Source organism: Leucopleurus acutus (assembly GCF_964270905.1).
Source record: "Leucopleurus acutus genome assembly, chromosome: 16".
NCBI lineage: Eukaryota > Metazoa > Chordata > Mammalia > Artiodactyla > Delphinidae > Leucopleurus > Leucopleurus acutus.
The window spans coordinates 20,724,997-20,738,086 of record NC_139158.1 but is presented as its reverse complement, the minus strand read 5'-3'; the positions used below and the strand labels follow the sequence as shown (position 1 = coordinate 20,738,086).

General features: G+C 46.8%; 1 protein-coding gene across 1 annotated transcript in view; it reads right to left on the bottom strand.

The window, feature by feature from the left end:
• The window catches only part of USP31 (ubiquitin specific peptidase 31), a 69,127-nt gene extending 57,122 nt beyond the window's left edge, over positions 1-12,005 (bottom strand). The window contains exon 1 of the mRNA XM_082858122.1: positions 11,343-12,005. Within this exon, the coding sequence (XP_082714248.1) occupies positions 11,343-11,963 (621 nt within the window). The 5' untranslated portion in view covers positions 11,964-12,005. The remainder of the gene's footprint in view (positions 1-11,342) is intronic.
• Positions 12,006-13,090: the final 1,085 nt, after the last annotated feature.

Sequence of the window (13,090 nt, the reverse complement as noted above, 5' to 3'; positions counted from 1 at the left end):
AAAGAAATGAAATTCTGCAACATACTACAACACAGATGAATATTGAAAACATTATTCTAAATGACACAAACCAGACACAAAAGGATTTTGTGTATTGTACTGTGTAATTCTACTTATATGAGATACCTAGAATAGGCAAATTCATAGAGACAGAAAGTAGAACACTGGTTACCAGGGACTAGACGGGAGTGATTGCTTAATGCATACAGAGTTCCTGGTTGGGACGATGAAAAAGTTCTGGAAATGGACAGTGGTTGATGGTTGCACAACAGTGAAGGTACTTAATGCCACTGAGCTGTACTTAAAAGCAACTAAAAGGGTAAATTTTATGTTATGTGTATTTTACCACAACAAAAAATTGGAAAAAATGACAACAGACAAATGAGCAAAGAATGAATATAAACTGACAATAACAAATTTAAATTATAAAATCCAACTCATTCCAAAAATGGTTTGTGAGCATCCAACATGCACCATTCACTGGGCTGGGTGAAGCTTATGATCAAACTAGCAGCGCTGTAATTTCTGTAATAAGAAGTCAAAAAGATGTCCATAAGCTTCTGATGCTCTGAGAACATGTTTGGAAATTTATCCTAAATAAATAACATGACAAAACAAAAAGCTATACACATGATTCATGTTCATTATAATAAAAAAGAGTATGGGGGAAATTGCCCAATAAAAGAGGACTGGAGGGCTTTCCTGGTGGCGCAGTGGTTGAGAGTCCTCCTGCTGATGCAGCGGACGCGGGTTCGTGCCCCGGTCCGGTAAGATCCCACATGCCGTGGAGCAGCTGGGCCCGTGAGCCATGGCCGCTGAGCCTGTGCGTCTGGAGCCTGTGCTCTGCAATGGGAGAGGCCACAACAGTGAGAGGCCCGCGTACCATAAAAAAAAAAAAAAAAAAAAAAGAGGACTGGATGATTAAATTATCACTTAGCAATATGATACCATATGTATCAGTAAACATTAAACAGTATTATCAGTACTATTTAGAAACATGGAAAAATGTTTTGTAAGTTGCATGAAAAAAAATTATAATACAAAATGGCCTGGCCAGGATAATAGCAACTACGTAAAATATGTATGTATGTGGACAAGTACAAAAATGTAAACTGATGGCACTTCAAGGCAATGTGTTCAGTACAGTGAGAGCATAAATGTTATCATCACACTGCCCTGAGTTCAAGCTGAAGCTCTGCCCCTGCAAATGTGTAAAGAACCTAACTAGATCAAATCAAAATAACAGATTTAGTGCTAGTTTATGTTGCTGGTTTGAAAGATATTTTTAAAAACTCAGAAGGGGAGTTTAATAACAAATAAAAATCTCTAGCCGAAACTCTAGCCTACACTACTGAATATTTTCCTCCATGAGTTACCATGGGACCTCAAATACAACATGGCTAACGTGGAATTTAGCACCTCTGAAAAGTTTTATGCTGCCTCAGTTTCCCAAATGTAACCAGGCTCAAAGAGGCTAAGATATATTCTGTTCTCCCTGAACCCCCCAGTTCTGTCCCTGCCCTCTCTCATCATCACCTCCCCATCCTCAATGTCCCTGGCCTCTGAGTGATCATTCTTTGAAAAATAATAAAAGAAAAAGACAATGATACCACAAGCCTGTCTGAAATTCCTTGGTGCTGCCCTCACAAGATGCTATTCTCTGACATGGCACCCAAAGAACAAAGCCAGAGATCTAACCTCGCCCAAAGCATCACTCAGTGACCTCCTCCCCAACCCATCCACCACCCTGCCCTTCTGCTCCAACCACACTAGACCTTGAAATTTTCTGAATAAGCCAAGTTGTTTGAGGTTCTAAGCCTTTGCACTTGATGGGTTTTCTGCCCTGGAAAGGCCTTTCCCACCTCTCCCCTTATCCACCTAGAGGATTCCGACCAAATCCTTCCAGACTCCAGTCCCCCCCAACCCTCCCTTCCCTCCCTGGGGTCTACACAGCACTTCTATACCTCTATCACAGCACTCATCCTACCCTTCTGCAATTGTTTCTTAACCCCTGCCTTCCCTTCTAGACCCTGCATTCCTTAAGGGCATGGACCATCTCAGTCATCCTGGCACAGCTCAGTGCCTCCCAACACAGGACCAGCACAAAAATGTGCTCAATAAATCTGTAGACTTAACGAATCATGACTACAATATACCAACCTGAATTTGATTCTTAATGGGTATATAGCATTTTTTAAAATTTATTTATCTATTTATTTATTTTATTTTTGGCTGCGTAGGGTCTTCGTTGCTGTGAGCGGGCGTTCTCTAGTTGCAGCAAGCGGGGGCTACTCTTCGTTGCGGTGCGCAGGCTTCTCGTTGCAGTGGCTTCTCGTTGCGAAGCACGGGCTCTAGACGCGCGGGCTTCAGTAGTTGTGGCGCACGGGCTTAGTTGCTCCACAGCATGTGGGATCTTCCCAGACCAGGGCTCGAACCCGTGTCCCCTGCATTGGCAGGCAGATTCTTAACCACTGCACCACCAGGGAAGCCCCTCTTACTGGGTATAAACTGACGTTTCTGCAGCTCTACACTGTACTCAGGGCTAAGAGCAGGAAGTCAACCTAAATAAGCCAGGTTTCCTGACTCTGCTTTCCTGGTTTTCCGCCTATCTCTCTGCCCCTTTAACAAGTCCAAGAAGTCCCTCCCTCCTCCTATCCTCTTATTTTTAGTTTCCCCCAAGGGCTTGGCCTTGGGCTTCTGACTACACACTCAATGCTCCTGGATTCAATTATCACCTCTATGCAGCTGAATCCAAGTCTACACAGCTAGTTCTAAATCGCACCATATTTCCAACTATTAAGACTCTCCTTAGATATCCTATGACCCCCAACCCCACATGTTCAAATTATCTTCATGATCTTCTCTGCCCTTAGTGCCCTTTTTGGACTGCTCCACCTCTGTCAGATATCCCCTTATTTTCTCCATCACCCAGGTCTGAAACCTCGGTGTTTCCTTTACCTCTCCATCTCTTGGAGTCTCTTTAATGATGTCACGATGTCCTCCAAAATGTCTCTTGGATTCACCCTTTCCTCCTCCTTTTCCGCATGTCACACCTGTGACTGCCCTTTCCACGCACTTACTTTCTCCTCCATCTGATTCGTTTTTGCTCACCATCAGAACCATTTTTCTAAAACATCTTTTTTCATCAAATCAGAGTCTGCACAGCTCAAAAAGCCTCAATTGAATCACTACTGATTGCAGCCTCAAGGCTAAATTGTTGTGACAGACTTTCAAGGGCACCCATAATCTGTCCCCTCTCATCTCCTCAGCCATCTACATTTATTTGCCCTTCTCTCCAAATCAGTGGTTCTCAACCAGGGGCAATCTTGCTCGCCAGGGGACATGTGGCAATGTCTGGAGACAGTTTTGATTATCATGACTGGGGTGGGTGCAGGGGAGTACTACCAGCACCTAGTGGGTAGAGGACAGGGACACTGCTCAATATCCTAATACACCAGGACAGCCCCCCACAGCAAAGACTCATCTAGCCAATAATGCCAGGTATGTCAACAGTGCCAAGGCTGAAAAAAACTTCTGCAAATCAATTGCACACAGCAGACAGCCCAGTGGCCTCCCTGACCCTAGACAATGTGCCATGGCTGTGCCTTTGCTCAGAATATTTCCCCAACAATATGGAATGGCATCTCTCTTTCCCTTAACTATCCAAGCCTTATTTATCTTCAAATCCCATTCCAAGCAATATGTCACAGTTTTAAATACCACCTATAGACCAAGGAGTCCCATATCTTTATCTCTAGTCAGTCCCAATCTTCTGAACTCCAGACTTCCTTATCCAGCTGCCAACCAGATATCTCATGAGTGTCCTATTTAATACATCTGAAACTGAACTCCCGACCCCCCCAGAACTGCTGCTCCTCAAGTAAGTGCACAGCACCAGTAATCACTCTCCTGCTCAAAACAAACACCAGGGCGTTATTCTGGCTGCTCCCCTCTGCCTCAGTGCCTTCCCCAGAATCAATCCTTCAGCAAGTCCTGTCGAGTCTACCTCCAGATACATATCAAATCTATCCGCTTCTCCATCCCATCCACCACCTTCGCAAAACCTCCGAACTGGCCTCCCTGCTTCCAGTCTATAGTCACTATTCAGACTCAGAATGATCACTTCACATTTCAAGGAAATCATGCCAGAACTCTGCTTAAAACCTGCACCAGCTCCCCACTGCTCTTAGAACCAAATCTAAACCCCTAATCTTGGTCTACAAGGGGGTCCTACAGGACCCGCCTCTGCCTACCTGACCTCCTTTTCCAGCCTCATCTATCCCACACCCCTCCTAGCTCTCTAAGCCATGAAAAAGGCCTGTCAGACTTTCAAATGGACCCCCAGCCCTGTCCCCTGCAGAGCCTTTTGAATACATTTTATCACTCCTGCCTGGCCACACCCATCATTCTCTCTCATACACCTTATCTTTTCCTTCTTAGCTCTAATAATTTTAAATTTCACATTTACCAGTGTGTGTTTAACATCTGCCTCCCCTGTAACAATAAAAGTTCCAAGAAGGAATGGATCACGAGACCTGGCACCATTTTTTTACATTACCATACCTTTTGGTTTACCCCATATACCCAAGGACTAGCACAGCACGTGGCATAGAGTTACGAGCTCCATAAATTCATAAATTTGTAGAAGCTTAACTGCCAACAATGAATGAATGAATCTTCTACTTGCACTTCAGCTCACAATGATTTCACCCTTCTCTGAACTCCCACTGAACTTTCCCAGTCAATACAATTTTTTTAAAATTTCCCTATAAAACTGGTAAGTTCTCTGAGGGCAAGAACTTTGTCCTATAATCGTCATACTTAATCCTCTATTCCCAACCCTCTCCCCTAAACTAGTCCCTTTATACACAATAATTGCTCAGTAAATGTGGTTTAAGTCAGCAAACATGAAAGTCCATAATTGTCCTGTGTATTTTTATTCCCCAACTAGTCCTCTTCAATGCTTTTCTTGCACTTTCTCATGAGTCCCCTTTACCACCTGATAAGAAGCTGCACACATCAGGTGGACATGTCTGGAAAGAGACATACACGTTTAAGAAGAGTGGAGAATAGGCATACCTAGAGGAACAAAACTGACCTACGTGAAAGAAAATAAGTTTGAAAACTGAAGAATAGGGCAGTCACTTGAAAGAGGAAGCACGTGTCAGCAGCGAGGCCCTAGCATGCAGCATGGATGGGTCAGAGTCTTGTCCTACTCGGGCTTTTGCTGGGCAGTCTGGTGAGGTGCATCCACAGTGTAAATGCACGTTCCCTCTGACTCAGCAACGCCACAGCTAAGACCCACTCCTTAGAAAAGGAGACTTGATATATGTTGAAGGACTGGCTATAATGGTTAAAAATTTTATACAACCAAAACACCCATCAGTGGGCTTCTATACAACTGTTAAAAAGAATGAGGTGGACTTGGATGTATTAACAAAAAACAATGAAAGCTATGGCTACCCGTGATATATTTTCAAGTCCAGTATAGGGGCATAAGGGAAAGCAAGTTACAGAACTCTATGGAGAGTATAAGCCCATCAATGTAAAAGATGTGTTTATATATGCATTTAAATGGTCTGAAAGGATAATTTTTTAAGGAAGTCTTCCAAAAGTGCCTAAGTCTCAGGAGCAATAGCACATATATAAAGCTAGCTGCAGCTGACCTTATTTTCACTACGATTTAGCACCGCAAACTTAGAGGAAAAAAATGCTACATGTTTCAGCACGTCCACCCTCCCTGTTTATGTTTTATGTTGAGTCGCTTCAGTGGTTGTGCTAATAAGACGACCTCAGAACCAGGGCTCAGTGCGTGCATCGGCATGCGGGGGGTGGTCAGAACTCTGGTTCTGCTCCCTCAGCCTCTAGCCAGCAGGTGAACCTTAGTTTCCGCATCCAGAAAGGCTGAGGACCACTCACATTTCACCCACATCTCCTTCCAAGTCTAAAATTCGATGATTCTCTCACCGCCCTTCTTCAAAGATGTGCAACTTCACTAAAACAGAACTGACAGCATTTGACAGACAAGAGAACAGACCAGGAGGAAACATACTTTCTAGTTAATACCATCACAAATCTGAATGTGACCGACACTATTTCATATTTTTTTTCCTATTTTTCAAATTAATTTGAGGGACACCCTAAAATCAGATCACTTCTTGGGAACCACTGTGAAATGTCAACATACTAAACAGCTTCATACAAACGAGGAAAACTTTTATCATAGGTCTGCAGCATAAAATCAGAGCTCCCCAGCATGAGTCCATGACACAGTAAGGTGTGAAACTGAGCCAGCGGAAGCCCCTGGTTGCTAGCTTGTCTGCCACTACTCATTAACACACATGTACTCCCTTTGTAACCCAAGAACTCTCACTAATAAATAAGCACCACCAGGCACCAAAGTTCAAGGAAAAACATGTGGGAGAGAAAATTTGATTCATCAATTACTTTTTGTTTTCCTGCAAATTTGAAAGGAGTCCCCACATTTCTTTTATCAGTAGATCACTCTGTTCTAGTTGTTCTTTGGAAGCACAGTTTGAAAACTGCTGCTATAAAACCCATCTTTGTTACTTGAAAGATGACCTTCCGTCTTTCACTTGCTGCAAAAGGGCACTGAGTACTAGAAATCAGAAAGCATCTGTACGAACCTGGAGCACCCAAGCTAGCATCCTGTTAAAGTTAGGACAATAGGCTTATTTCCTCTTACAACAGCATACTGAGCATTCAGGTTTCAAAATGATTTACTTACTGTCATAATTTTACTAAGACAGTGATCCAAGGATCCTGCCAGTAAAGTCCAACCTTTACTCTAGTGCTGCAGCAAACACAGAGAAGAAAAAGCAACAAGATAACCATTAAAGGCTGGGAAAGTAAGGAAAACTTGCACTAAGGAAGTTCAAAACATTCCTCCAACAGTTTCTTAACCTCAGCACTACTGACATTTGGGGCTGGGTTATCCTTTTTGAGGGATACTGTCCTGCATGTTGTGTGACACTTAGCCCCAAACCTGGAGTCTCCCCACTAGTTGCCAGTAGCACCCCACCCCAGTTGTGACACCCAAGTATGTGTCTCCAGACATCACCAAATGTCCCCAGAAGTGAGGGGGTAGGGGAGGCAAAAGTGCCCTGGTTGACAACCGCTACTCTATCAGCAGGAGAAAAAGGACTGCACAAAAAAAGAAAAAGATGTAAGTGGCAGCTAGAGAAGTTTCTTAAAGCTTACCAAGATTGGACCAGTCAACTTCTTTCATTCTGGAAAACGAAAATCCAACCATAACAACCATCTAGCTCATCCAAAACCAAAAATCCGTTTACCTGGCAAGCTCCTAAAGCTGAAATCAATGTGGTTAGAATCCGAATTGAAAATCTTACAAACAAAATTGTTAGGAACTTAAAGAAGTTTTAGGACGATAAAAGTACAGGCAAAGACATACTAAGTGCTTTCTGAGACCTCAAGGCAAATTATCTCAACACGGCAAATTGGTTTTATCTCCTCTGCCAACCGGTAGTGGCTGTCTGGAGCCCAGAATTCAACGGGATTCTGAGGCTGAATGTGAGCTCAAGAAGAGCAGAGAAGAGTATCTGCCTCGAATATCAAATCACCAGCAGGTGAGCGGGGCGTGGTGACTGGTGAGCCCGCATCCTCTTGCCTGGTGCTTCAACTTCCTTTGTGCTTCACAGGCAGGCGCAGTGTCTTCCCCACGTGACAGTGCCTGGCACGTGGTAGGAGAAGCACTTTGGTGGGTTGCCTACAAGGCAATCCCCTCCTTTACTCATCTCTTCTATTAAGGCAGGAAAACCCAAACACCACCTTCCTGCCTCCACGGCAGCCAGGGTGGTCAAGCGACATGATTATAGTTAATGAGATGTAAGTAGAAGCCTGTTGAGGGGGCTTCTGGAAGAACTTTTATTTCCCTAATGACTTCCTGGCTTGACTGGGTAGAAAACCCTGAGGTGATAAACATTAAGGACAAAAGGCCACTGATAGCTAAGGACAACAGGATGGAAACACAGAAATGGTCTGGGTCCTAGCTGGGCCCATAAAGCCACTGCACCACCTTAGAACCACCTACCTCCAGACTTCTTACAGGTGAGCTAATTCAACATCTTTATTGCTTAAGGCACCATCATTAGGGCTTCTTCTTTCTGGTGCTGAACGCATTCCTAACTGACTGAATAAACCTTCAACAGAGGGAGGTGAATGAATGAATGAATGCAAAGTGAAATCTACTAACGGTTCAGAAGATTACATTTTTTAAAAACAAGGCCTCAGGGTAGGGGTGGTGTGATGAATTGGGAGATTGGGATTGACATATATACACTAATATGTATCAAATGGATAACTAATAAGAACCTGCTGTATAAAAAAATAAATAAAATAAAATTCAGGGAAAAAAAGGCCTCTAAGAACCTGTTCAACTTTGCCAAAGCATGCTTTTCTAGAATTATTGACCCAATTCTGTTACAGCTTTTTAATTGATAAAAAAGTAAACACAATCTCTTAAAAAGCAATAGAAATGTTCACATACAAAAATGCTATAGAAATTGATTTTCACATTTTGGAAAAGAATGGAAAACCAAACTTAAAACACTAGGCTGTGACCTTGAAAAGTCTGCAACTGCTGTGGCTACCTGCAGGCACGTATAGGCAAAAAGAAAAAGACCGATAGTAGCTGGCTGGCTGCCATTCCCTCCTACTTTCTTATTTTGAGATCTCTGACATGAATCTCTTTTTTTCCAGTCCCTATCCCAGTCAAGTATTTCCATTCAAATTTCCAAGATCAAACAACAACCATTTTTTTCTTTTTGAGAAAAACAGGGTAGAACATAAATAAATATAAATAACATGTAAGTAAAATGTATTAAAAGGAGAGGAGTGGACCTTGGCAGTGTTGTTCCTCAGCAAGACAGTAGGTCCTCAACCAAGCTGATTCCCTTAGATAGCTGACCAATTTATATTTTAATCAAATCATTTACTCATACTTAAATAAGTGTATTTTAGAAAGAAACTTCATAGCACCAATGGAATGCCAGTACCATTTGCCATAAATAGAAGACAGGGCTTCCCTGGTGGTGCAGTGGTTAAGAATCCGCCTGCCAATGCAAAGGGTTCGAGCCCTGGTCCGGGAAGATCCCACATGCTGCGGAGCAATTAAGCCCATGAGCCACAATTACTGAGCCTGTGCTCTAGAGCCTGCACCTGCGAGCCACAACTACTGAGCCTGTGTGCCACAACTACTGAAGCCTGTGCAACTAGAGCCTGTGCTCCACAACGAGAAGCCCACGCACCGCAACAAAGAGTAGCCCCTGCTCGCTGCAACTAGAGAAAGCCCGCATGCAGCAACGAAGACCCAACACAGCCAAAAATAAATAAATAAATTTATTTTAGAAAAGACAAATCCAATGAAGACATAACCTTATTAAATTCTAGCTACTGTTACCTATTCAGATCTCTAAACTTGAAGCTTATTGTCTATTTAAAAAAAAAAAAAAAAGGGGGCTTCCCTGGTGGCACAGTGGTTAAGAATCTGTCCGCCAATGCAAGGGACACGGGTTCGAGCCCTGGCCCGAGAAGATCCCACATGCCACGGAGCAACTAAGCCCGTGCGCCACAACTACGGAGCCTGCGCTCAAGAGCCCGCGAGCCACAACTACTGAGCCTGTGTGCCGCAACTACTGAAGCCTGTGCGCCTAGAGCCCATGCTCCACAACAAGAGAAGCCACTGCAATGGGAAGCCCACGCACTGCAACAGAGTAGCCCCCGCTCGCCGCAACTAGAGAAAGCCCGTGCACAGCAGGGGCACCCCAACACAGCCAAAAAATACATAAATAAAATAAATAAACAAATTTAAAAAAAAAGGTGGGGGAGTGAGCAAGAGGTGTTAAAGACAAGCTAACCACCAAGCTGAGACTTTCTCTTGGGCATGATCAGGAGAGAAAGAGAACAGAAAAGGAATTAACTTTCTTATTGTGTGATTTCATTCTATTTAGTTCTATTTATATCCATTTCCCACCTAAAAGTATCCCTTATACAATCTCAAATCATCTTCCCCTTTTGCTTAGAGTAAGAGCCCATTTCCTTAGTACCACAGCCTAAATTTATGATCCTACACCACCTGGCCCCAGCCCACCACTCACACTCCCCTCTCAGCTCTCACGCACTCACAAGGACCCAAGGCCACATCTAGGCCACTGCCTGTTTCTATACGGCCTGTGAGCTACGAATGATTTGGAGAGATGAATGCTTGTAATCAATTTGACAACAGGGCACATTAATTTTGAACTCCAATTAAGTTAAACTTTGTACTCTCCAAAAAAAGAGTCCCATGCTTCTCATTAGTAGACCTGTATTACAAAATATTGTACTCAATTATTGTAACATTTTTATTTTAGGCAATAATAAATGTGTAGAAATGTGTCTTTTCTTGTTATATACGTATCTACTTAATATCCTCGAGTTTGCATCTTGAACAGCAGAGCCTAAAACATTTGCTATGCAGCCCTTTACAGAAAGAGTTTGCCCATCCCGGAGCTAACACTGCGGGTCAAGTACACCAGGCTCTTTCCCGTCTCAAGGTGTCCACACTTGCCTTACACCTGGGAACCGCTTTCCCCTGAGCTCCTCAAGGCTGGCCCTCCCTGTGGTTACTCAAGGCTCAGAACATCACCTCCTCCGAGAAGTCACCCTAACCCATGTAACGTACCCTACCAGCACAACAGTCACATCACCAGGTTTTACTTCCTTCAAACCACTGTCTGGTACCACCTCTTTAACTTGTTAAAGTTTTTAATACTAAAAATAATAATGGCAGCAAATACTCATAGCACTGCACACAATGGAAGCATTTTACATACCAGGTTGAACGCCATAAAAATGCCAATCTGTAAGTCAGAACGGTCAACAGTGGGTAACTTCATAGGGTTCAACCCAACATATCAACTTGTTAGCAGCTCACAACCACCTATGAGGTAGGTACCAGATGAGGAAATTGTGGCACAGAGAGGTAGAGTAACCTGCCCGAGGTCACACCGCTAGTAAGTGGCAGAACAAGGATTTGAACCCAAGCTCAACACTCCCACCCTCAAGAATGTAAGTTCCAGGATGGCAGACGGTCTTGCCCATTGTCCCATCCCTCTCCTGTGCCCATCAAAGGGCCCGCCACGTAGCAAGCCCTTACAAATGCCCGATGCATGAATGAGTGAATGACTGTTCCTCGCAATCAGCGCCATCTGCCCGGACTCGAGGCCCGCTCCTCTTTCCTTAGACAACCAGAGCATCAGTCCTCTGGCCGCGACGGAAGCGGAGAAGGAAGCTCTGGGCAGGCGGGTGCCCCAGGGGCTCACCTTGAAGTCGCGGCTGTGCTGCGGGGTGTACTCCAGGGTCCAGAGGGCCCGCACCAGGTGCGCCAGCTGCTCGGTGACCTCGCCCTGGCCCTGCGCGCCGCGCCCCGCGGGCTGCTCGGGGTCAGGCGAGGGCTCGGGCCGCCCCGCCCGGTACTGGCCGAGCGCCAGGTACTCGGCGAAGAGCTCGGTGTTGCTGAGGCACTGAAGCGTGGCGTTCATGAAGCACGTGTTGCCGTGGTTCCGGAGCCCCGCCACCCCGGGCACCGGCTCCGCGGCGCAGGCGGGCGGCGCGGGCGAGGCGGGCGGCGGCGGGCACGGCGGCGGCGTGGGCGCGGCCGTGGGCCCGGGCGGGAAGCAGCTGCGGAGGCCGCCGCGGTCCGGGGCGGCGCCCTCGGAGCTAAGGTGCGAGAGCGTGGACAGCGTCTTGAGGACGCGGCTCATGAAGCTACCCACCGAGCGCGCCGACGAGGGCGAGGAGGGCGCGGCCGGCCCGGGGCCCCCAGCGCCGCCGCCGCCGCCCGCGCGGCCGCTCCGGAACAGCCGCTTGCTGAAGGAGCGCTTCTCCTTCCCGCCCGCTGCCGCCGCCGGCGGCCCGGGCCCGGGCGCCGTTACCTTGGACATGGCGGTGGCCGCTGACGCTCATCACCGCGTCCGCCCGCCCGGCCCGCGTCCCCGCCACGGCCGCCGCCGCATCCCGCCGCGCCGCGCCGCGCCTCACCGGGACGGGGGGCTCGATGCCCCGCACACCTCAGAGCGCCGCGGAGCTAGCAAGCGAGCCGCGGCCGGCGGGGCGGGCGGGAGCGCGCGAGATCCGCCCAGCTGGGCCGCTCACGTGACCCGTCTCCCAGCTCCCCCGCCCCGCGCTGAAGCCGCCGCGGCCGCCATGTTGACTCCGGGAACGGAGCTGCCTCCCCAGCCAGACGCGATGACTGGCGGCTCCGGGCGCGGTACTGCTCCGTGAAGCCCGAGGGAGGCCATGTCTAGTGTGGTCAAGGTCCAGGCGCCGCGGGGTATCGCTGGGCTAGCGCTGGGCTAGCGCTGGGTAGTGGATGCCCCGGCGTAGGACTCCGTCTTGACCTATCTGATGGTGGAGGCCTTGGGAAAGTGCAGGAATCAGGACGCCCCCTTACCATACTCTGGAAGAGGTGATGGACATGGCCCTGACCGATGCTGGGCAAGCCAGCCCCGCCAGGCTCCCGAGGGACCCCGATGGTCTGCTTGCCCACTCGAACGCCATCGCAGAGCCTGGCACGTTTCGGCCAGGCTTGTCTTCCAGGCGGCACTTTGGGGTCGCGGTGAAACTATATTATCAGAATACCTTCCTTTTCAGACCCCCCTGAGCTCTACCATCATTCATTCAACAGTTACTGTTAGTGCCAAGCACGGTCCTAGACGCTGGGAGTAAGACGAAGTGTGAAACTAACAGGGTTTCTGCGTGCTCTCTTGTTAGTGGATGCTGGTAATAGCCGCCGTTACAAGCATTGCGTTAAGCATGCAATCTCTCCTTCAATCTTCCATTCAATTCCTTTGAGATTGGTAGACTCTTACCCATTTCAAACCCTAGTATGTTTCAAAGCCCCTAGACTTGCCTTCTAAACAAAAGGTCACAGACCCACAAATATCAGGTGGTCCTATCAGCGAATGAAGAATTCTGGTGTTTCAATCATACTATTATTACTTTAAGTGACTTAGTGTTGCGGAGAATATAAGGAATGGCAGGGACTCTGGCAAATTGCACAACATCCTTT